Source organism: Malaya genurostris, chromosome 2 (genome assembly GCF_030247185.1).
Source record: "Malaya genurostris strain Urasoe2022 chromosome 2, Malgen_1.1, whole genome shotgun sequence".
In the NCBI taxonomy this organism is placed as follows: Eukaryota; Metazoa; Arthropoda; class Insecta; order Diptera; family Culicidae; genus Malaya; species Malaya genurostris.
The window spans coordinates 342,968,460-342,990,717 of record NC_080571.1 but is presented as its reverse complement, the minus strand read 5'-3'; the positions used below and the strand labels follow the sequence as shown (position 1 = coordinate 342,990,717).

At 36.0% G+C, this 22,258-nt stretch overlaps 1 protein-coding gene across 3 annotated transcripts in view; it reads left to right on the top strand.

The window, feature by feature from the left end:
- LOC131431886 (uncharacterized) overlaps positions 1 to 22,258 on the top strand; it is a 380,408-nt gene that overhangs the window by 241,095 nt on the left and 117,055 nt on the right. Inside the window, exon 2 of one of the 3 annotated variants that reach the window (XM_058597831.1) lies at positions 10,561 to 11,087. The exons of the other annotated variants lie outside the window; for them this stretch is intronic. Coding sequence (XP_058453814.1) covers positions 11,028 to 11,087 — 60 coding nt within the window. The 5' untranslated portion in view covers positions 10,561 to 11,027. The remainder of the gene's footprint in view (positions 1 to 10,560; positions 11,088 to 22,258) is intronic. 3 annotated transcript variants of the gene reach the window in all.

Sequence of the window (22,258 nt, the reverse complement as noted above, 5' to 3'; positions counted from 1 at the left end):
GTAGAAGAGCGCAACGGTCTCGTAAAAATCCGTACAGCGAAGAATAAGACTTGGTAGCACGAAGGTGGCATTACGTATAACTTAGTACTGCAAATCCGACGAGTTTATCGGGCAACGAATCTGAAGGATTATACAAGTTTCAATTTCGCCAAAGTTTGTCGTGCGCCTCGACGGTGACGGTGCGTTGGTCCAACACACAGCCAAGCGAACCCACGACCCCGTCACTTTCGAGCATTCCACCGTCGCCATTGCCGGTGTTGAAAATCGATGCTATCAGTCCGGATCTCCGGAGTCCCTCTAGAATGTTGGCTGAGGGAAATCAATCATTGTTCGACTCTTTCCATTCTATGACGTGCCGCCGTACACTTGGGTCTGGCGACAAAAAAAAATCCCGATTCACAATCTGAAGCTCGAAACGTTAATTGAAAATGACAAAATATGAAACTGTTTTGTCAATGTTGATAAACTGTGTTGGTATCGGATAACAGCCTCCAGGGTGACGTCAGAGAAAATATTCCAAATGTCGAATCTAACTTTGATATCGAAATAAAACTTTTGTATCGTAGGAACTGTTGAGTTTACACCAGGCACGGTTCATAGATTTCTGTAAACGTATTTAGGCAGTAGCAGTATTTCATTCAATCAATTTCACAAATCAAAGGAGGCCTCGCCAGAGTAAGGCGCAAATTTTTGAGTGTATAATTTTTCGCGGATGCGCCTAACTTGGTAAATTGAAGGCAAGCTTGCTATGATTTATTCATTTATTATTTATTGTAGGCTGCTAATATTGAAGTCTCCGGAAGAATACTGAGACCGTGGACCATCTCGGACCAATTATTTTAGCTTTTGGTTAAAATTTGACAGTCGGCAGTTATTTTAATCGAATAGTTAAATTTACTAAAACACAATGCGGCCCATTTCGAAGTTTGACGGATGGAAAATTATTTCGGTTGTTTAGCACTGGAAATGAATTAAGAAAAGCATATATACGAATCGTTTTTGGTTATACTGGACCCGTCGGTGGTTAAAATGTGCAAACGAAGCTTTCCAAACTCATTTCTAAACTTTATTACTTTATAGTATTTTGATGAATCCTGCTGTAATATACAAAAGGTAATGAATATTAGTTATGACGAAAGCATCATTACACCACTAGGTGAATTAAAACAGGTTTTGTTGGTTACGTTACTTATACGATCTCCGGAAATGTCAGCAATTTGATCTTTGAAATTTTTTCACAATTCAATAGTAACTTTAAAAAGTTTGTTAAAATATGAGAAGTGATTTAATGAAGAATCTACTTTGCAGTAAGATTAAGGGTAAATATTTCCTGCTTCTTTCATTGTTCGTAATTCAAATAAAATTCGGTTTTGTCGTGAATACAACTTACTTTACTATGGGGTGCCTTTTCAAAATTTACCCTCTGAGAGAGTGATAAGTTTTTGATCGTGAATATCTCTTGTTGTATCTAACAAATCAACATAATTCTTGCTACACGCCATCGGAAATATGATCACAATTTTATGATAAAATTTAAAAAGTGCGTTTTATCGAAAACATGCCATTAATCCAAACTTCGATTTCGATCTGTTGATCCAATCATGGAATTGATCTGGAAAGATATGCTTTTCTGAATGATTTATTTCTAAACCTAAATGAGCATCACAATTATAGAATTGTATTTAATAAACAAGCTCAAGGTAAAAAAATCGAAACACTAGTAAAAATCATAGAAAATTAATAAACATTTTTAACAACTATCAAAAACTGCACAAAACTATACAAAGGTCTAAAAAGCTTTTAAAACTTGTTGAAATTTATAGTTCAACTAAAACTATACAAAAGTCTTGAATATCGATAGAAACTCTAAAGAAAACTGTTTAAAATAATTAAAAACTATTAGAAACAATTAAAAAAAAACTAACAAAAATTATTGAAAATTATTTAAAAAAAATTGAAAACTTATTGAAACTATTTTAAAAAACTATTGAACACTATTCGAAATGATTAGAAGCCATTGAAAACAACAACTAAATCCTGTCCATTCAAAATTTACCAGAAAAGATATACTTTTACGTATGACGTATACCAAAATTATACAAGTTCACAAACAAGCTTAAAGTAGAAATATAATGGGTGTAACTTTTTATTCAAAAAAAATCTTTTCTGTGAGTTTTTATTCGTCTTATTTCTATATTGGTCTTTTCGCTCAAGCACTGAACCAAGTTACGACGGCTTTCCGTCAAACCAACTGAAATAATAAAACGTAATTAAAAACTGATGAAAACCTTTGGAAACTACTAACAACTATTGGAAACTAAAACAATCTATTAAAAACTTTTGAAAACTTTTAATGATTATTAACAACTTATGAAAAATTCCAAAAAAAATTTAAAGCATTAACAAAACTTACAAAAAGTATTGAAAACTGAAACTTAAACACTATTTTAAACTATTACAACAATTTGATAACCACTAACAAATATTGAAAACGTTTAAATCTATTCAAAGCTTTTAGAAACTATTGGAAACTTTTAGACTATTAAGAGGTAATAAAAACTTTGAAAATCTTTACTAACTATCAGAAGTAATTGAAAAAGATTGAAAACCATTGACATCTATTACACACTTCAAAAAACATTTGAATCCCTTCTAAAAACAATAAAAAACTTTAAAACATGTTAAACATGTTTTAACTTCCGTTTCGTCTTAGACTCGTCATTGCATAATAGTTTATCATGTCACCTAGCATTTCAACATAAACCGCTAAGCGGACGAAAAATTTCTGCTCTTCGCAGAAGTCTCATTAGTTTTTTGTCGAAGTATCAGATGTACAACTTTGCTTCCGCCGTTTTCCGATAGGTGGCTGTACCGGCTGAGGCTGGTCAAAATACATAGATGATAATGCCTTTAAAGTGAGTGTGTACAGTGCCTAACGAATTGTCATCGCCGTTCCAGTGACAGTTGTTCTTGTTTTCGTAATATTAACGCTCGAAAATGTCTGTTTATGTGCCCAATTCTCGCCATTTGCAGGAAGTTTTTCTTTTCTGTTACAATTCGAAAAAAATGCAGCTGAAGCGCATCGAATGCTCTCAGAAACTTACAGTGATGCTGCTCTGAGTAAAAGAACGTGGAGATCGCTACCGAACGCAACTGATGCGGCTTAGTCGGCCACAATATCAAGAGCTACATGACAAAGTCATCCTCTAACACGACAATGCTCGGCCTCACGTCGCAAAAGTGGTCAAAAAGTACCTGGAAACACTGAAATGGGAAGTCTTGCCCCAGACGCCGTATTCCCCAGATGTCGCCTCTTCTGACTTCCACCTATTCCGTTCGATGGCACACGGCCTGGCAAATCAACATTTTCAATCGTTCGAAAAGTAGGAAAAATGGATTGCTTCATGGATAGTGTCAAAAGAGGACTCCTTTTTTCGAGCCGGGATCCGAAAATTGCCGGAAAGATGGGAGAAAGTTGTCGCTAGCGACGGACAATACTTTGAATAATACATCTGTAACCACTTTTTCGCAATAAAGCTTTTAATTTTGGAAAAAACGGCGGAAGCAACGTTTATACATCTGATACAATGTCCATACTGAGTTGTCTAAAGAAAACGTATATTCGGCTTCGGTTTTGCATCTGCCTAACATAGCTGAAAGTTTTTTTGGAAGAACCAAACCATTTAAAACTATGAAAAACCAAAGCACACTTAACTAAAACCATGGGAAAACCATACAAAAGCTACAGTTTTTTTCATTGCCCACGATTTAGTAATTTATTACCCAAATTTCTTTCAATTAGGTACAAATCTTAGAGTATTTTTAAATTTCAAGTAATATCAGGGACTGTAAATTTGAACTTCGGAGACGTTCTATCGCGTACAGAAGTCGCTTTTTTTAATTTAAATCTCAACGCATTCGAAAATAATGAACAAAATTGACAATCAAAATTGGAAATTATTATGTCTCCTCAATATTGTGCGTTTACCCTACCATAAGCTACACAGTCTGGTAACGGTTTACCGGAAAACTATATTTCCATAACCAATACCGTATACAGAGCAAATCATCATGATCCGAGATCACCGTTCCATCGACAAGCCCCGCCTCAATGCAATGTTTGCATCAAATGGATTCAAACATTACAGAAAGACTTTCGATCGCTTGCAAATGGCAAGCTATCGACGCGTATATAGTTTAGGTTTTCTAGTTTTGTAAGACATTTTCGAGCTTACTAATAGTTTTCCAGTTTTAGACAGATTATTTGTACCTAAACAGTTACTCTTCGAATTCGTTAAGGATGTGACTAAAAATGTCAATCGATGAACAATACAAGCAATTTACAAACTGAAGCCACATTTAAACCACCTGATATGGTTTCGAATTCACTTCAACAATGTGACGCCAAGCTGAAATACTTGACCTATTAGAAGAATTTTTATTAATTCCACATTTCAAATGAGTTGAAAAACGAACTCGCACTCTCTCATTATGCTGCATTATGCTCATTTTTTTTCCCGAACTGAATCATAATTCTGGATACGAATTCCAAACTTATTTTAGCTTTTAAATGTATTCCAGGAACCAGTTCTGAAAAACCTAGGTCTAGGATTTGAATTAGATCAGTATCTAACGAAGAAAAACAGATTGAATAAATTACATGCGAATTCAACTAAAGACTGTCCCAGAAAGTATGGACGCACTTTAATTTCGCTGTAAATATTAGATATTCAAATTTTATTCGTTATACTGATAATATTAGACTACAACAACAGAATATTATTCTCAGCATTTGCTACTTAGCCATTGTAGACTAGCTGGCGCACCTTCTTGCGAACATTCCTCATTAAATTCCGTGCAGACTTCTTGGCGACAAGTTTTGACACTTTTTTCCAATCTTTTTCGAACTGTTGAATGGTTTCGGCTGCCGAGAAATGTTTCCCAAAATGTGCCTTCGTTAATGCCCAAAATTCCTCAATTGGTCGAAGTTGTGGGCAATTTGGTAGATTCATGTCTTTTGGGACGAAAGTGACCATTCTACCGTTGATTTCGAGTAGTGGCAAGAAGCAAGACCTGGCCAGAAGACAACGGGATCCTTGTGGTTTCGAATCATGAGTAGAAGTCGTTTTTGTAAACATTCCTTGATGTATATTGCGCTGTTCATTGAAGGGTTTCGAAATCTTATCGCAGCTACAAATTGCTTGCCACACTATAGCTTTCTTACCAAATTTTTCAACTTCAATCGATGTCTCGGACTGGTTTAACACTTGCCCTTCTCGCACCGAATTATATTGTGGTCCCGGCAAGGATTTGTAATCGAGTTTCACGTAGGTTTCGTCGTCCATGATTATGCAGTTCAAATTTCCAGCAAGAATCGTATTGTACAGCTTTCGAACCCACGGCCTGATCGATGCTTCTTGTTTCGAACTACGCTTTGGTTGTTTCTGCTTTTTAGAGGTTCGAAGATTCAAACATTATTTAGCACGAAGAACGTTTGACTTCGAAGTGCCCACTTTTTTGGCCACATCCTGAACTGAAACCTCCTTATTTTTCTCGAACGCCTTCAGTATACATTTATTCAACTGAGGGTTAGCAGGACCTTTTTTTCGACCCGTTTTCGGTTTATCCCCAAAGGTGTTATCCTCACCGAACTTCCTGATTGCATTTCGCACGGCTTTTTCACTTACTCCTTCAACTTTTGCTATCTTTCTCAGTGACAGTCCGCGTTCTGTGCACCATTTGTACACAATTTTTCGACGTTGTTCTGCTGAAAGTCCACGCATTTCGAAACAAACTAATGAAAACGAATCAACAGCTGCACAAGTGGTTGGAGAAGAGTGTAAACAACAGGACGCAGCCATAAAAATTGACAGATTCTGAACCATTGCGAAATGGCAGCGGTTTTTGGTTGCGTCAATAGTTTCTGGGACAGTTTTTATGAAATGAATATCTCGAAAAAACTGCAGAGACGAGACTCGAACCAGTCACTAGCTCCAAACAGGGGAAATCGTTTTTCCTGTTTTCCTCGATAGTTACTGATCAAACTTGATCAAACTAGCTTTAGGTATTACAAAACTAAAACAAATCATTAGCTACTTGGGAAGCAAGGATTGTTAGTTAGCATGTTGTCGAGGAATTCTCTGTATTTCCACATGCATCACAAGAAGAGGTTGCTTGTTAGTAAAATTTTGACTAATTTTACCTGTTATTTATTGTTCTGGGTAGCCAGCTACCGAGAATACGTTGCAATTTCATCGTATTTTCTATTGATATGTGCTTCCTACTAATTTATGAAAGTCCTTCCGAAACAGCCGGCGTTCGGGAGGTTCGCCATAAATTCAAACATTTAATTAATTGTGTTCTGTTGTTTCAATAGACAGCCGGACAGGCAAGATCTACTTCCTAACCAAAATACTAAAATACCAAATAAATCTTCCTCGCATTGCTCGCAAACTATACTTTCATGCGTTCTTGTTCACGTGCTCATTTCTAAAGTTAGCGTTTAACCCGAAGAAAAATAGATCCATTGCACAGTGGTTCAAAAGCGCAAATCCACGCTCTTACTTGATAACTCATAGGATCGTGGTTTTTGAGTAATTCAACCACGGTATGAAAGCTCCTTTGAAGTAGTTTAATATGGAAGCAGTCTCATCTGCACCTTCCTGCGTCTTTTGATAATAGACAAGTCAGAATTTTATTAAAAAAACATGAAAAATTACTCTATTTCATTAAACTGAAATGATAGCAGCATAGTATGTTTGAGAAAGTTGTGTAGTTTTAAATGATGAAAAACTTTGCATAGCATGAAAAACTCATATAAATTTAAAATATATATGTTTTCTTACAAAAACTGGTTTTTGGATACCCTTTTCAGAAAATACATTAAATCATGAATTACACACAAGTTACGGGAATAGTACCTTCAGCAAACTTGTTTGAAATAACTTTCTGAATAACTTTGTCGAAGTAACCCTTAGATTGGCCCTGAGTTAAAATAAAATTTTTATCTCACTTTTTGCGGTATTAATCACATGAATAAAATTTGCCAAAAGATGGCGTCTATCATTCTGAGCAACTTTTTTGAAGATACTGTACCTCGAAAACCACATTTTTAATGAGTTATCAATTAAGAGCGTGAAATTGCGCTTTTGAACCACTGTGCATTGATCAAAAATTCCCCGCTCAATCGAGGGAGTTTAGTCTAGCCCGTTTTCCAGTAAGGAGAAATGAAGCACCGCATCGTACTTCCAGTGATGCCAACTCTCCTCCTAAGACTAGAACAAATTTTCATTAGAAACTAAATTGTAAACCTTAAATTAAGTGAATTAGAACCTTTGTCTGAATGGGTAAAAGACAAGTCAGCACGATGAATTCTCCTTATTGTTTCCAAAAATTTAAGAGACTAAGTTTTTGAGGTTCGTAAAAAGAGTTCCGTAAAAAGTGGTAACGTAAAAAATAAGTGTACGCACGGAACCCCTCGCGATCGTGAAACAACCAAAATATTAGTTGTTTTTCTGAATTTGATTGGTTAAAATTTGGTACAACTAATCGATTGTTGTTTTTTTTTCTGAACTGTCATTTTTGTTTTTCGATCAACAGAAACGAAGGTTTAAATAACAAAATTTTTGGTTGAAAAAAAAAATGCTGTCAGTTATTCAAGACCTTTCAATTTCAATAAAGATTAAAAAGTTTCAACAACCGACCTTGTTTTTGATTTAACAGTTATGTGAGTTGAAAAACAAATCGGTTTTAGTTGTTTTAGATAATACGATTAGTTATTTCAACTTAAGCACAATTATTGCTTTTAAATGACAATAAAATATTCCTTTTTGATATACGTTCTGATTTTTTATGTGAGAATTCGGTATGTTAAGATAATAAAAAAAATATGTAATATTTAATATAAATAATATACTGTCTTTTAGTAGTGCTGGTGTCAACGAAACTTTCTAATTGTGACCACTATATTACTTACGAACAAAAAGTCTTACAGTTTCAACAGATTATATGAATGAATATTAAACATTTTCAATTTAATCACTTTGTTCATACAATTTTTGTACATGACTTGAAGATAACATGATGCTCATTCATTAACATGCATTTCACGATGGAGAATCAAGTTGATTGTAAGACCAAAATTCAAACGCATACAATTCACTGGGTTCTAGTTTTGGTTATACACGTTTTGTCAATTGCAATATCTCTAACGGCTATCAATTCTGTGCATAACACTACTTTATACGAATCGTTTCTACTTGTAACACCAGAGCAGTAAGGATGTAGATAATTTATCATCACATTAATATTCTGACAACTAGTGTTTTGATAAACATTCATTTACTATCAGTCAAAAATTACTCTTCACGAGTTTTACAAACATACACGGAAAGACCGAAATCAGCATTTTGGCGAAAAAATAAGTTGATTTTCTGATTTTAGTTAGTTATTTTTTGAGACAACTAAAAAAATCTTACTTTTTCTAATTAAGGTTTTTTAATTCTGATTCTCTTAATAATAATAAAATATTTATTGAAAAGACTATTTTTTCTGTTGAATTCACCAATTAAACGTGCTGTCATTTCTTAGCTAAGGCACACTTCATTTCCATTCAACTAATTTTTTGTTGAATTAGAGAAATAAAACGTTGTTTTCAACCAACATAAATGGTTGAATTGGCTTCTTCAATTTGCAGCTATATGGCGCTCTGTCACCGAAAAAACGTTAACACCGTAATGACTACTAGCCACTAGATGGCACACTACTACCGAAAAAAAATTCTGTCGCGGTTGTCTTTTCTATATTGGAAGGTATAAATACGATGTTGTATTGGAGAAAAAGACATAAACGAAACATAAAGTTCTTTTTGAATTTTTTTTATAAATCACTGTTTTCTTCGTTCGACTTCGCGAAATCGACAAGTAGTAAACCGGACGGCGCAGCCCGGAAGGTTGAAAGATACAAAAAACATCATTTGACATATACAATTAGAGTGCAACATTCGAAATTCACTTCACTGTTCCGCGGAAAAACATTATTTCGCACAATCGCTTCAAATGCGCACAAATTCTGAACACTAACAGTTTACGTCGTTTTTACATATCGGTTTAGAAATTTATATATGGATATATTGTAACACAAGCGAAAAACATCTAAATAATTTGCAAATAGTTGCAATAAGACTCTCCTTTTTAGCTTTGACACTTCTCATGAGTTTTTGGCTAATAAACTTGTTAATAAAACCAATTTCATTTTTGTTTTCTTTGTGCTGTCCTTCAGTAATGATGGTGATAGATAAATAGAAACAAATTTTCTGATTTTAATAACAAAATTAGTTGTCAATGAGAATTTCGTGTTGGATTGAAATATTGCTGGTTTGTGTCCAGGATATTCGCCAACCAAAAACATTCTCTAAAAATATGAGTTTTTTTCAGCAAAATAAATTCTCAATTTTAACTAATTTCATAGTTATTCTGGAAATTTTGTTGTTGAAATCAACTAATTCAAAAACAGTAATACGAATTAGGTGCAGAGCTAAAATCGGTCGTTCCGTGTATAATAAGCGAATTTCGTTTGCATGAAAATGTTTAAGAAACGCGTTTGAATTTCAACTAAAGTAAAGGTTGATTTTTCATTGCAATTTTTGTTTTGCTTCTGTGCTATTTTTGACATTAGACAGCATTAAAAAACAACATATTTTTAAACTACTTCAATACGTGCAAATCAAAGAGCAAATTGGTTGAATCGTAATTTTTTTGATTGGAGTGTTTTCCGTGCGTAAACGAAGGCTTGAATGTATGAAACCAGTGCCATCAAATGAGTCAAAATTCATCTGAGAGGAAATTATCACTTTTTTGGACCAGTTAGAAAGCAAAAGAAACACACAAATGGAGTGCTAGTGGCCAAAGGGCATGCCCGGAAATTGTACCATAAAATTCTTATGAAATACGAAGCATGCACGGGCAATGAAACAGTTCTATTAAACTATGGGGCGAGAAGATGTCCCAAGTAAATTCAGATACGTTTTAGCCGATGAATCCGAGAAAAAAAACTTATGATCCGGCAAGGAACTTTCAGTTCCGGACAAAAAAACAGGTTTTTGTAACAAACAATACTATGGTGGCCTGATTTGGTAAGCTATCACTGCAGCGGAGAAGTCCTACACTAGTATCGAAACAACGGAATGAATTTATTCGAAATAAAATCCAAATGCCAAAAGAGTGTCCAGAATATGATCAAAATTCCATCGAAAACAAATCGGAATAATTTTTTCGCTATTTTTCCTACTCTAAGTGCACTAAATGACCTTGCTATCCAGTACCTACTGAATACGTTTCATTTCATTAACATGGCTCCGTTATAATTTAGGGTTTTTTTTTTTTGGTTTGCATCCTGATAGTAAATGACTCAGCCTTCAACCCTATCGCGTTTCTTCGCAGTGTCCATTCACTCGGAATCAGACCGGTCACGGCATCCTGCAAACGTCAGTTCCGTGTTTTTTTTTTACTTTTTGTTGCTTGTATCTCGTTTCAACCAACAATATGTGATGGTTTTCAACAGGTTCGCCCCGGTCACCTACGCCAGCAGAACTCACCGCACCGGACGATGTTCACGTTCTTCGTCCCAATTAGTGCCACCGTTGTGATGTGTTTTTGTTGTTGTTGTTGTTGTTGTTGTTGTTGATGTACGGTGAAAAGTGATGCAGCATCCTCCAAAGGGGTTCAAAAGAGGTGAAGAGATATAAATGTGTGAAAGTTTTGGACCGTTAGGTAGAACGGGAAAATCCAATTTCAAATATGTCGGTGGAATCTTCCGAGTGCCAGCAGAGCAAGTTTCATGTTTCAGCTCCGTCTCACTTTTGAAAGACTTGCGTCGAAGTTCCATTTTATTTTGCCAAGTGATGCCATACGATGGAAATTACGTAGGAGTGTTTGAATCCGATCCGGAAACGTGAGTTTGAAGTATGGATAGTGCTTTAGTTTGATTCCGTGCAAGTGAGAAAAAAAGAACCCCGTGGCACTGAAACTATGTTGGCCTTACACCATATGGCACCGGGAGAATTGACACAGATATCAAACCTACACACGGTGAGTAGCTAATTGTCTGTTTGATGGAAACCTAACGAACTGTAATGAGCAAAATAAATTTTGCCGAGGTTTCATTTATCCAAACATCCCTCACTATTTACAAATTATAGTCGGTTTTTTGTTTGATCAGGTTTATTTATAGAACCGTTGCTTTTCGTCACCCACTCACCCACCGTCAACCCACATAATTATTATTCTGCCTCGGTTCCGAAGCCGGTAACTGTAATATTGACAATCTTCCATCAGAATTTCACATCACAGCCAATGAAATCGATCCCATCGAGTTTCGATTATAGGCAAAAGCCCACAGCCTGGCTTGGAGTTTTCCGCGGTTGATGCTCGCTTCCTCTGTGGAGCCACGTACGACGTAAATCAATCAACTGCAGCAGCCGCATGCATTATATTTGGTGGCGAATCAAGTTTTCAAATATCCGGTACTGCAACGTTCATGACTCTGTTAGAAGCTATTAGAAGTTGGTTTTCACATTCAGTAAATAGTTACTTGTTGATGGATAAGATTCAGATTTGTAGTTTTTTCCGTTTTTCTGTTCTTCAGTTTTTCAGTTCTTCAGTTTTTCAGTTCTTTAGTTCTTCAGTTCTTGATTAAAACATTTAAAAAAAATCCTTACATGGTTCGCTATAGGCGATTATAAGCCAATATATTTGGTTTCTTCTAGTTGTTGTACGATAAGTGCTGGAGGTCGAATGTTCGTTACTCTAATTGATAATGGTTAGAGTGGCACAAATCAATCTTCAGCATAAACGTACAGCAACTATGAATCTATCCAGACTTCTGCAAGAAGGTAGAGCTTCTATAGCTATGGTTCAAGAACCATATTTCCAAAAGGGGAAACTTCTACGTTGGAAAATTGTTAAACCCAGTTTTTGTTGCCTTCAACAAGAGCGGTATGACTAATCCACGTGAAATGCCTCGAGCATGCATACTTGCAAATAGTGCTCTCGATGTTTCTCTCATATCGGAGCTCACAACTCAGGATATTTGTGCTGTCACAGTTGGTATGACTATTGATGGCATAGACAGGAAATATGTCTATTGTTCGGCATATTTACCGCATAACCAACCTTCGCCAAGCGATGACTTCAAAAAGGTTGTATCATACTGCTGCAAGAGTGATTTACCGCTTGTAATCGGCAGTGACATAAATGCTCACCATATCATTTGGGGTAGCACAGATATAAATTTGAGGGGTTTTGATATGATGGAATTTGTGAGCAGTACAAACCTGCACATAGTCGGTCGTCAAATGGTGAGATAACTAAGTCCTCACAAGTCCCTATCTCATGCCTCCCCGAGCGTCTATGATGACATTTGGTCAATAGAACGGCGTCGACTGGGTGCTATCGCCTTCTGCGTTAGTAGCAGAATGAGAGGGTGCGAAATGGCTTGTAGGTTGAAGCCCATCCTAAAATGCAGTGTTTATCATAGTATATTACAACATATAATTCTGTTGTTTATTACATCATGTATTATTATTATTATTATTATTATTATTATTATTATTAGAAGAGCGTAACTTACACTGCGACATTAACTGTTATATTGTATCATAGCATATTATTTCATATATTATCGTCTTACACTATTTTATGTTATAATATACTATGTTGTATGGTATTATACTGCATTGCATTATATCACATTATATTGTATTATATTATAATCTATTTTATTATATTATATTATATTATATTATATTGTATTTTATTATATTATGTTATATTGTATTGCATTATGTTGTATTATATTATATTATATTATAGGGTTTATTATGAGTAGTACTACGTACCTCTGCGCAAAATATAAATTTGTTTTCCTTATAAGTTATCATTTTTAAAGTAACTTTTAACTAAATATCAAGGTCGTCACAAGGTGAGTTTGGTTCTCACTGGTTCCTGTTTCATGCCTACACGTGTGTCTGTGGTGACAAATGGTCTATGGAATGCGTTGATGGCAGAATGAGAGGATGAGAAATGACATATAAATTCAAGTAATATAATATCATAGCATATCGCAACATATCATTTTATTTATTCTATTATTTAGTATATAATTCATTGTACTATATTATATTGTTTTTTATTGTAATTTCCATAATTATATTTATTGTTATTATTATTAATTTGTCATCAATAACAATAACATATATTATTTTTATAGATTATAGATTTATTGTAGATATTATTATTGTTATTAGAAGAGAAATATTCTACTTCCTGCACTCTACATTAACTGTTATTTTATATCGTGTTTTGTAATATATTATATCATATTGTATGACATTGTATTATATTATAATTATTTAAAATATATTATATTATATTATGTTATATTATATTATTTTGTAATCTATTATATCATTTTATGTTATATTAATTTCATTACACTATGTTTCATTGTATTTATCAATATAAAACATTTTGCACGGGGGCGCAAAGAGGAGGGAGCATCAGGGCATCGGACGAATTGATGACTGGACGAGGGATTGTGGATAGCCAGCCCAAGTCACTTGAAGGAAACTTGTTTCCTTCTGAAGGTTTGACATGAGTCTGACGCGCCCTTCTCAAACAAACCATCAGGCGGGTTCAAGCATGTATAGCGATATGCTTCATCCATGCACTGGATATTATGGTTGGAAGAGCATCTTTTATTCCCGCGGAATACGAGTAAGTGACTCTACTTACGTATCCGCCCAACCCTTTTTGTTCGCTTTTCGGTAACAGCTATAGTAAGAAGGTGAATGGATGAGTCATATCGGGGCTACTGTAAGTCTACCCGCATCCACTGGCAAGTCCTTGAACTGATGGTGGCTTCACTTCACATCACATCACATCACATCACAGTACAAACCTGCACATAGTCGATGCAGGAAACCGTCCAACTTTTGCGAGAGCTAGAAGAGAGGAGGTTTTGGACGTAACTCTCTGCTCTGATAGAATTGCGCATGAGTTGGTGAATTGACTCGTCTCCGATGAGCTCGAACCTTCGTTGTCTGATCATAAGTACATACTCTTTGATCATTCAAACGTTAAATTTGATATTATCACATATCGTAATCCCAAATCTACAAACTGGGACCTCTATGAAGAGGGCTTGGCGACTAGATTTTACGGGTACCAACCAACAATTGAAACCCCAATTGATTTGGAAAATGTTGTCGACGAGACAAACTCACTCATAGTTGCAGCATATGAAGAGGCTTGTCCACTTCGGATTGTGCGAGCTACTAGAGGAACTCCTTGGTGGAATGCTGAACTTGCTAGACTAAGGAAACTATGCAGAAGAGCTTGGAACCACCGACGCAGAGATGGGTCGGGGGCATTCGTGTCGGCTCGAAGGGCTTACAAAAATGCTCTTCGATCGTCTGAGCGAAGTGGTTGGAAAAGCCTCTGCACAAATGTTTCTAGTCTCAACGAGGCTAGCAGATTAAATAAGTTACTTTCGAAGTCTAAGGACTTTAATGTCAGTTTCTTAAGAACTTCAGATGGTGAACACTTGTCTGATGAAGGTGATGTACTTCTTTATCTTTTCAACACTCACTTTCCAGGATGTATGGATCCATCACCGACAGCTCTTCCCGAGACTTTTTCAGGTAGTTACGATTCTTGGGCCCTTGCTCGAAGCGTTGTGACGATTGAATCGGTCAAATGGGCAGTTGAGAGTTTTGCTCCGTACAAGTCTCCTGGAAAGGATGGAGTTTTCCCAGTGTTACTGCAGAAAGGGTATGTATATTTCAAACATGTTTTGAAGAAAATACTTACTTTTAGTCTTGCGACAGGATATATTCCAAGAGCCTGGCAGGAAATAACTGTCAAATTTATTCCCAAAGGCGGTCGCGACATTTATGAGGAAGCGAAGAGTTTCAGGCCTATCAGTCTTAGCTCATTTCTTCTTAAAACAGTGGAACGCATAGTCGATCACTATATCAGGAATGTTAGTCTGGGCGTGCATCCGCTACATGGAATGCAACATGCTTACCAGCGTGGAAAGTCCACTACAACCCTGTTACATGATGTTGTGTACAACATTGAAAAAGCTTTCTCACAAAAGCAATCTTGCTTGGGAGTTTTCCTAGATATTGAAGGTGCCTTTGATAACGTGTCTTTCAATTCAATTCTGGAAGCAGCCCGTGGTCATGGCATACCTTCAAGTATCACAAATTGGATACACGCAATGCTTAGCAATCGACTTCTTTGTTCATCGCTTCGGCAAGCAGAGATTAGAAAGCTGAGTGTCTCCTAAAACATGAAGCATTATCTTGTGCATACCGTCTTAAGGTTACAGAGCTTTGGAACAGTAACCCTTTAGACTATGCTACTAACCACACTCGCTTGTGGTCTCAAATGGTTACGTGGGATGAGTATTTACTCGCTCCTAGTGACCTAACTCTCACATGCAGTTTTCCTTTCAAGACATTCAATGTGAGCTATCCTCTTCGTGAGGAATGGTTGTCTGGTTGTCTGGAACGACAACTTGATGAACACATAGTTTGTTATACGGACGGTTCTCTGTTGAATGGCCGTGCTGGTGCTGGTGTCTACTGCCGTGAAATGAGGCTGGAGCAGTCTCATTCACTTGGTAGATACTGTACTGTGTTCCAAGCAGAAATCTACGCGATTCTGTGTGGAGTACAATCGGCACTTCAGCAGAGGATCTGTGGTAAACGAATTTATTTTTGTTCCGACAGTCAGGCAGCCTTAAAAGCACTCAGTTCGAATGACTCACGGTCGAATCTAGTGATCGCATGTCGAACTCAAATTGAAGACCTCAGCATTTCAAATGCTGTTTACTTCTTATGGGTACCCGGCCATTCTGGTATTACTGGAAATGAATGGGCTGATGAGTTGGCTAGAGCTGGTGCAACGAATGATTTCGTTGGTCCTGAACCAGCTTTACCACTTTCAACTAGTTGGATGAAGCACAAGATTCGTTCTTGGGCTGCATCCAAACATGCCAGCTACTGGCGCAGCTTGGAAACTTGCGCTCAGACAAAAGCATTTCTACCAGATTTAAATCTGAAAATGTCAAAGTGTCTACTGCATTTCTCCAAGCATCATTGCAGTATTCTGGTCAGAGCTCTGACTGGACATTGCAAACTCAATTATCACATGGCTACTATTCAACGTGCTGAGTATTATTCGTGTGATTTGTGTGAATGCGATTATGGTACTTCATATCATCTGATATGTAACTGTCCCGCATTGACGCAACTACGTATCCGGGTTTTTGGTTCTCCATACATGGTTGAGTCTGTGTATGCGGAGCTAAAATTGAAGGATATATTCTCTTGTTTCTCACCCAACGTGGTAAGGAGCTATAGTCAGAAGGGTTCATCGTTCTTGCTGGAGTGTATGAATCCTTGTTGTATTCACCTTAAATAGGGTTTAGCAGATTGTTTGGCATCCTTTTATGGGGTACCGAATTTACTTCTGCTCGCACATACCGCAAATCGTTCTGCATTCTTCCGGGAGTGCAGAATGATGTCGCTTTTGTAAGATCTCTAAATCTTCTCGGGGGTTGGAGGTTTTATTAACAGCAGACTGTTCGGGACCTCGTAGAGGTTCAGAATTTACTTCTGCTTCCACTAAATGTGATCCCCAGCAGATTGTTCAGCATCCCTTAGGGGTGCAGAATTTACTTCTACTTTTTTGTGTTTTTGTGTCGTCAATTTTTCCCATCCTCCTAGTCCAAACCTTACCATTTCCTTTCAATCCTTCCCTCTTATATATCGGGAAAATGATGCTAAAAATAAATTGATGGCAAGGCACAAATCTCCAAACATCAAGAGGAACGTGCCATTTGAGGCAATTTGTTCTGATTCCTGATTCCTGAAGGCAGAACTTTTCTCTATCACCCAATGAAAAGACAAACTGAAATTATGACTGATCAAAAGAAAAAAAAGGCGGGTGGGTAATCTCAGAGACATAACTGAATGTCGTGAATACGAAAACAAAATTTCCGAATATGAATTAGTTGATCAATTGTATGAATTATGCAACATTTTTCACATTTTTCGCAAAAACAAAGAAGGCTTCACTTGATCTCGATTACTGTGAATTTCACACAGCGAAAAGTGCACAGATCTAATCAAACTGTTCTAGATTTGCATTAAAATGAGGATATTTGCCTTCGATTTGCGAGCAAGAAATTCTAATAGTTCTTTAGAAAACTTTTAGAGCCATTAGAACGGCTGATTTTGTGTGATGCTCCCCACCGTTGTCCTCTTTTCGTTGTTTTTTCACCAATGCAAACAACTAACAGCTGTGACGTAGTCGCTCTTGTCGGAAGTGAAACTAGCTGTGCAAACAATACAAAATACATCTGCTCGCAGTGGCGATAGAATCCAAACTGATCCAATTTTTGTTAAGAGGTTTCTTTTTACGTGATTTCGTTTGTAGCTTTTTCACTAATGGGTGGTCCTAATGGCTATAAAAATAGCAGCAAATAGAATTTTAGTTATTTCATTTCTGATTTGCATTTCATTGAAAGAAACTATCAGAATGCTGTACGGGATTCATTCCTACTTTTCAGAAGGACCAAATTGTGGAACTCATAACGATATTAAGCACTGTTCGGAACATTTTTCTCGAACGATTTGTTGTACAGCAGCAGATATTTTGTTCTCTTCCTCAGAACGCGTTCTGATTGGCTGGTGTTGACATGGGTCAAATTAGACACGATTTTCAATAGTGTACTATTAAAATAATTCAATGCTTTTGCTATACACTTTTTAGTTGAAAAATTTTTCGATTCTATTGGTAGTTAGATTATATAAATCCTTCTACAGATCGTTGAGCTATGAGCTTTAAAAATACGAAAAAGCAAACGCGCCTCATGAATTATCCTCTTTGATACGCGTTTATATCAAACATTTCGGAAAAGTTTAATTTTGAATTATTTGAGATTATGTCACTCAACTGAAAATTTTATCATAAAATTGTGATCATATTTCCGATGGCATGTAGCAAAAATTATGTTGATTCAAAAGATACAACAGGAGATATTCACGATCAAAAACTTATCACTCTCTCAGAGGGTAAATTTTGAAAAGGCACCCCATAGTAAAGTAAGTCGTATTCACGACAAAAACAAATCCAAAAACTGGCGTCACGTCTCTTAGACGGTTGCAAATCGAATCGTTCTGCCAACTGAACTACTGTGGATGTGATGATACACAATCGATACCAGTCTTTATTTCTCCGGTTGAGAAATGATGGGCGATATTTTGTTGTGTTTCGATTGACTTTAATTTAGCCTACCCAATCGGTAGGATCTTGAATTGATAAATAATATCTACCGCGTTAACTGTAAAATGATGATTCGATTGCCGGAGAATAAAAAAAAATATCTGCTTGGTGGGAACGAATAATATATTCAAAATAGGCATTCGACCAGAAAAATTTGGGAATCACTGTTCTAAACAATCAAGCTCTAGTTCACTGTGAGGCATTCAATAAAATGAAGCATACTTCGAAAGAAGCTGGTTGATGTATTTTTTTCATAAATACATTTATTACATAGGCAATAGAAGTCGAATTCGAAGGAGATGTGCATCTAACGTGTAGTGATTGGACATGAGTTTGGACATCACTCGAATGAAGTCTCACATCCAGTCCCCTGAACCATGCCTTAGTCGATATTTTAGGAATAATTGAGTGCATCCACCGACCCAGATCATCTTTATCCTAAGAAGCTTGCCAGCTGGCAAGTGTTCTTTGGCGAGACGCGCTATAGAATTCGTTGAAAGCAATCGGTCTCTCGTAAATTTCAAGCTGCTTGATGTATTGCCATCATGGTAAAGATTTTGATCTGAAACAAAGAATGAAAACTTTCGCTATAAGCGAAAAAATCAATGATAAGAGTTTTATGATTATAAATTGTATTGATCGTCTTAAACAACACGCACAAATGTGTTTCTCTCATATCAATTGAAAATACTCACGGTTTATAACCATGTCGATGTTAGTAGCGGTAGCTCTTTATTTTGGTACAGAATTTAACCTTAATGCTTGTCCATACCACACATTTTGGAAACCTTCACTATTCAGTTATTTTTGGATATCTCATACTACTGAAACTTTTATCTTTATCATTTTATCATTTATGCGACTTTCGGTCAAACGGTTTAGTTTGACTTCGCTACGCGTTTTTCATTCAAGTTTGTTTGGGATGTGTGAGTTTGTGAGTGTGTTAGCACAGGGGTAAAATTAAGGGCACTATTAAACCACTCCAGTCGATTCGTTTGATATCACCCCAATTAAAAAGTAATGCAGTCGCAATTTGTCGCACCCCACGAAACAAAAAACAAAAAAAACACGCTGTACTACAATTAACATAATAAAACAACTAATAGGCGACGCGATGCCACGGTAGTTTGAAAGGGGGGGGGGGAGGGTTTCGCGTGCTCCGGTATAATGCAATTGATGGTGTCCTTTATTTTCCGGGTTCCAAATTGGACGACGGCATGCTGCGCGCGGGAAGAGTGTTTATGCTTGTCACGACCTCACCAGACTGCACAGGTGACCGCCGGGGTTCCGAATACATTTATTATTAATTAATAATACATATTTATAGAGCCATCAGTTGGGAGCACGCTTTTCTGAAAGCTGGCAGTAGCAGCCCTGGCGGGTGGGCGGTTTTTGTTTTGGATCTGCTGCGGCAACCGAGTAAATAACCGTCACCGCATACCGCACGTGAGTGGCAGCACAGGTTCAGTTGACTTGCTGTAAGTGAACTTGTGATTTCATTTCGTTGGTTTGCTAATTCCACTTTTGCCACCACAATTAGTACAGGCCATTGTAATGAGCCAACTTCTGATAGTCTGGGGAGCGTTGACATGTTTCCGTTTTCGGGTTGTATGTGTTGGCAATTTAATTGTATGCATAATAAATTTCCGCGCCAGTGTAAACGGAGAAGAAGGCATTTCAATACAGTGTGTCCTCAATCTGTGTAATTCGAGCTGTTTTGCGGAATGTGTCATCAGCGATAGATGGTTGGGGAGTTTAATTAAGCCTTACGGAGTAAAGATTCAGCTGTTAGAGTGTAAAAACAAAACTTTGACAGTCCCTGGCAGAGCAGTGAACATCTCGTGGTTTCCGCATACGAAATCCAGATCCGATTGTATCCAAACATTTGGGAGTGTTCAGAAAACATTTATCTTCTGGTTTAACCTGAAAATATACAAAAATGTCTTAAATTGTAAATCGGCAAACATCAGAAGTGCAACCGATGACTTCTGAAGATTAACTAAGCTTAACTTATAACTAAATGCCAACAAAAGATAAATCAGGTTTCACTAGATAATAAAATGGGAGAATTTCAGAGACCGGACTTGAGCAGGCAAACCTTCTGGATTCATTGGAATAGTAGTTCTATTGTTTTAAATAGCCTGGGATGCGATTTAAACATCTCACTACACGCAATATTAGATATACTTCCGTTCCTATCGTTCGCCCGATGAAGATATACGATAAAACATAAAAACTAATTTTATTTGTCATTACTCTTGTAGATTAAGTGGCGACTGTATTTTGAAAGTTACTTAGCATTTTATATTTCACAATCTAAAAATATCTGTATTCTATTCTAATCAAAATATGATATTTTTCCAAAACATATCGAATGGATTGGAATATACGGTCAATGGTACAAAGAGTAACAATTTATGTGAAACTAGCGATCTGATGAGAAATCAAAACTCATAATTCGAAAGCTAATCCAAACAACCATATGCTCCACAATTACTTAAAACATCCACTTTCTTGCTGTTTAACACTCCAAATACCAAGCCTCAAAAAAAGTTGGAACGATAACTTTGAGCTGTCATAGCTCAGCTATTTTTCAACGAATCTCAATAAATTTTACACCCTCGAATTTTGTGAAGTTCGTAGATTGATTCCAAAACTTTGTAGCAGACGATTGATAAAGGAAAACCAATGAAAATTTGATTTTTCCCGTTCCAGGTTTTTTTCACGAGCCCGATATACCCTATCTGCTTTCCAATTTTCTTTCCTTTGGCATAAACGTCGCATAGAAAATATTGAATACTTCAACTTTACCGCGTCATAACTTTGTTGTTAGTCAACCGATCTTCAAAATTTGTTCATCATTGGAAAGGTACTACTTCCACAAATGAAATGCACTTAAAAAAACTAAAAATAGGGTTATCTACCCAAAGTTATAATGAAAACTGTAGATAGATGAGCTAAGAAAAGATGAGACTTTTTACAATGATCGTAAATATCTTGAATTTCAAAGCGATGACCTATATATTTTTACATATCATTCGATTGCTAGTGATACCAGCTACAATTTACGCTCAACTACCATTCCTGCACAATCCAAGGAAAACATTGAACAATCGATGAATTTATAAATATATATGAATTTTTCAATTTTTTTCACATGTTTGTATATAACTCAAAAATTAAAGCGATGATATGTACATTTTTTTTGATTCAAAATATTGGAATCATTACCAGAAACAATGTATTGATGATCAAAATTATATAACCGTTCGAAGAATCTCAAGAAATTTGGTACAAATACAGAGAATTTCTATTATTGGGAAAATTTTGCCAAAAAAAAATCGAAACTTTGAAACTTTATGACATATATTTTTTTAATATTTTAGTTAAAAATTTATTATGAACAAAATTTACAAAAAATTTTTACTTTTATTTCACTGAAAATCTTAAAAAATTTAGTAAATATACCTAAACTCTAAAAATAATTATGTTTTTGTATTGGACAAAAGATCTAACCAATTTTTATGCACAACCCAAACGGAATTGATAACTACCAAATTTAGTAATTATTTTTACGTTTCGTCTTTGACTAAAATTAGTTTTTTTTGTTTTAGGTTTTCCGTAAAATTTCAAAAAATCAGTAGAAGATCGGAAATTTCAAAATTTCTGATATATATTGCTTTCCAACGTTTCTGCAAATCAAAGTGAAAATATTGGAATCCGTTTTGATTTCATCTGTTTCAAAGAGACGTAGAATTTGTTTTTTATTAATAAAATAAATTTTGTGATAACTCAAAAATTTTAAATTGTTTCAATGGCTTTGTACAATAAGAAATAGAACGTAAAATTATATGAATTTCATATACTAACCCATGGCAAAAGAAACCAACTACAATTTTAAAAAT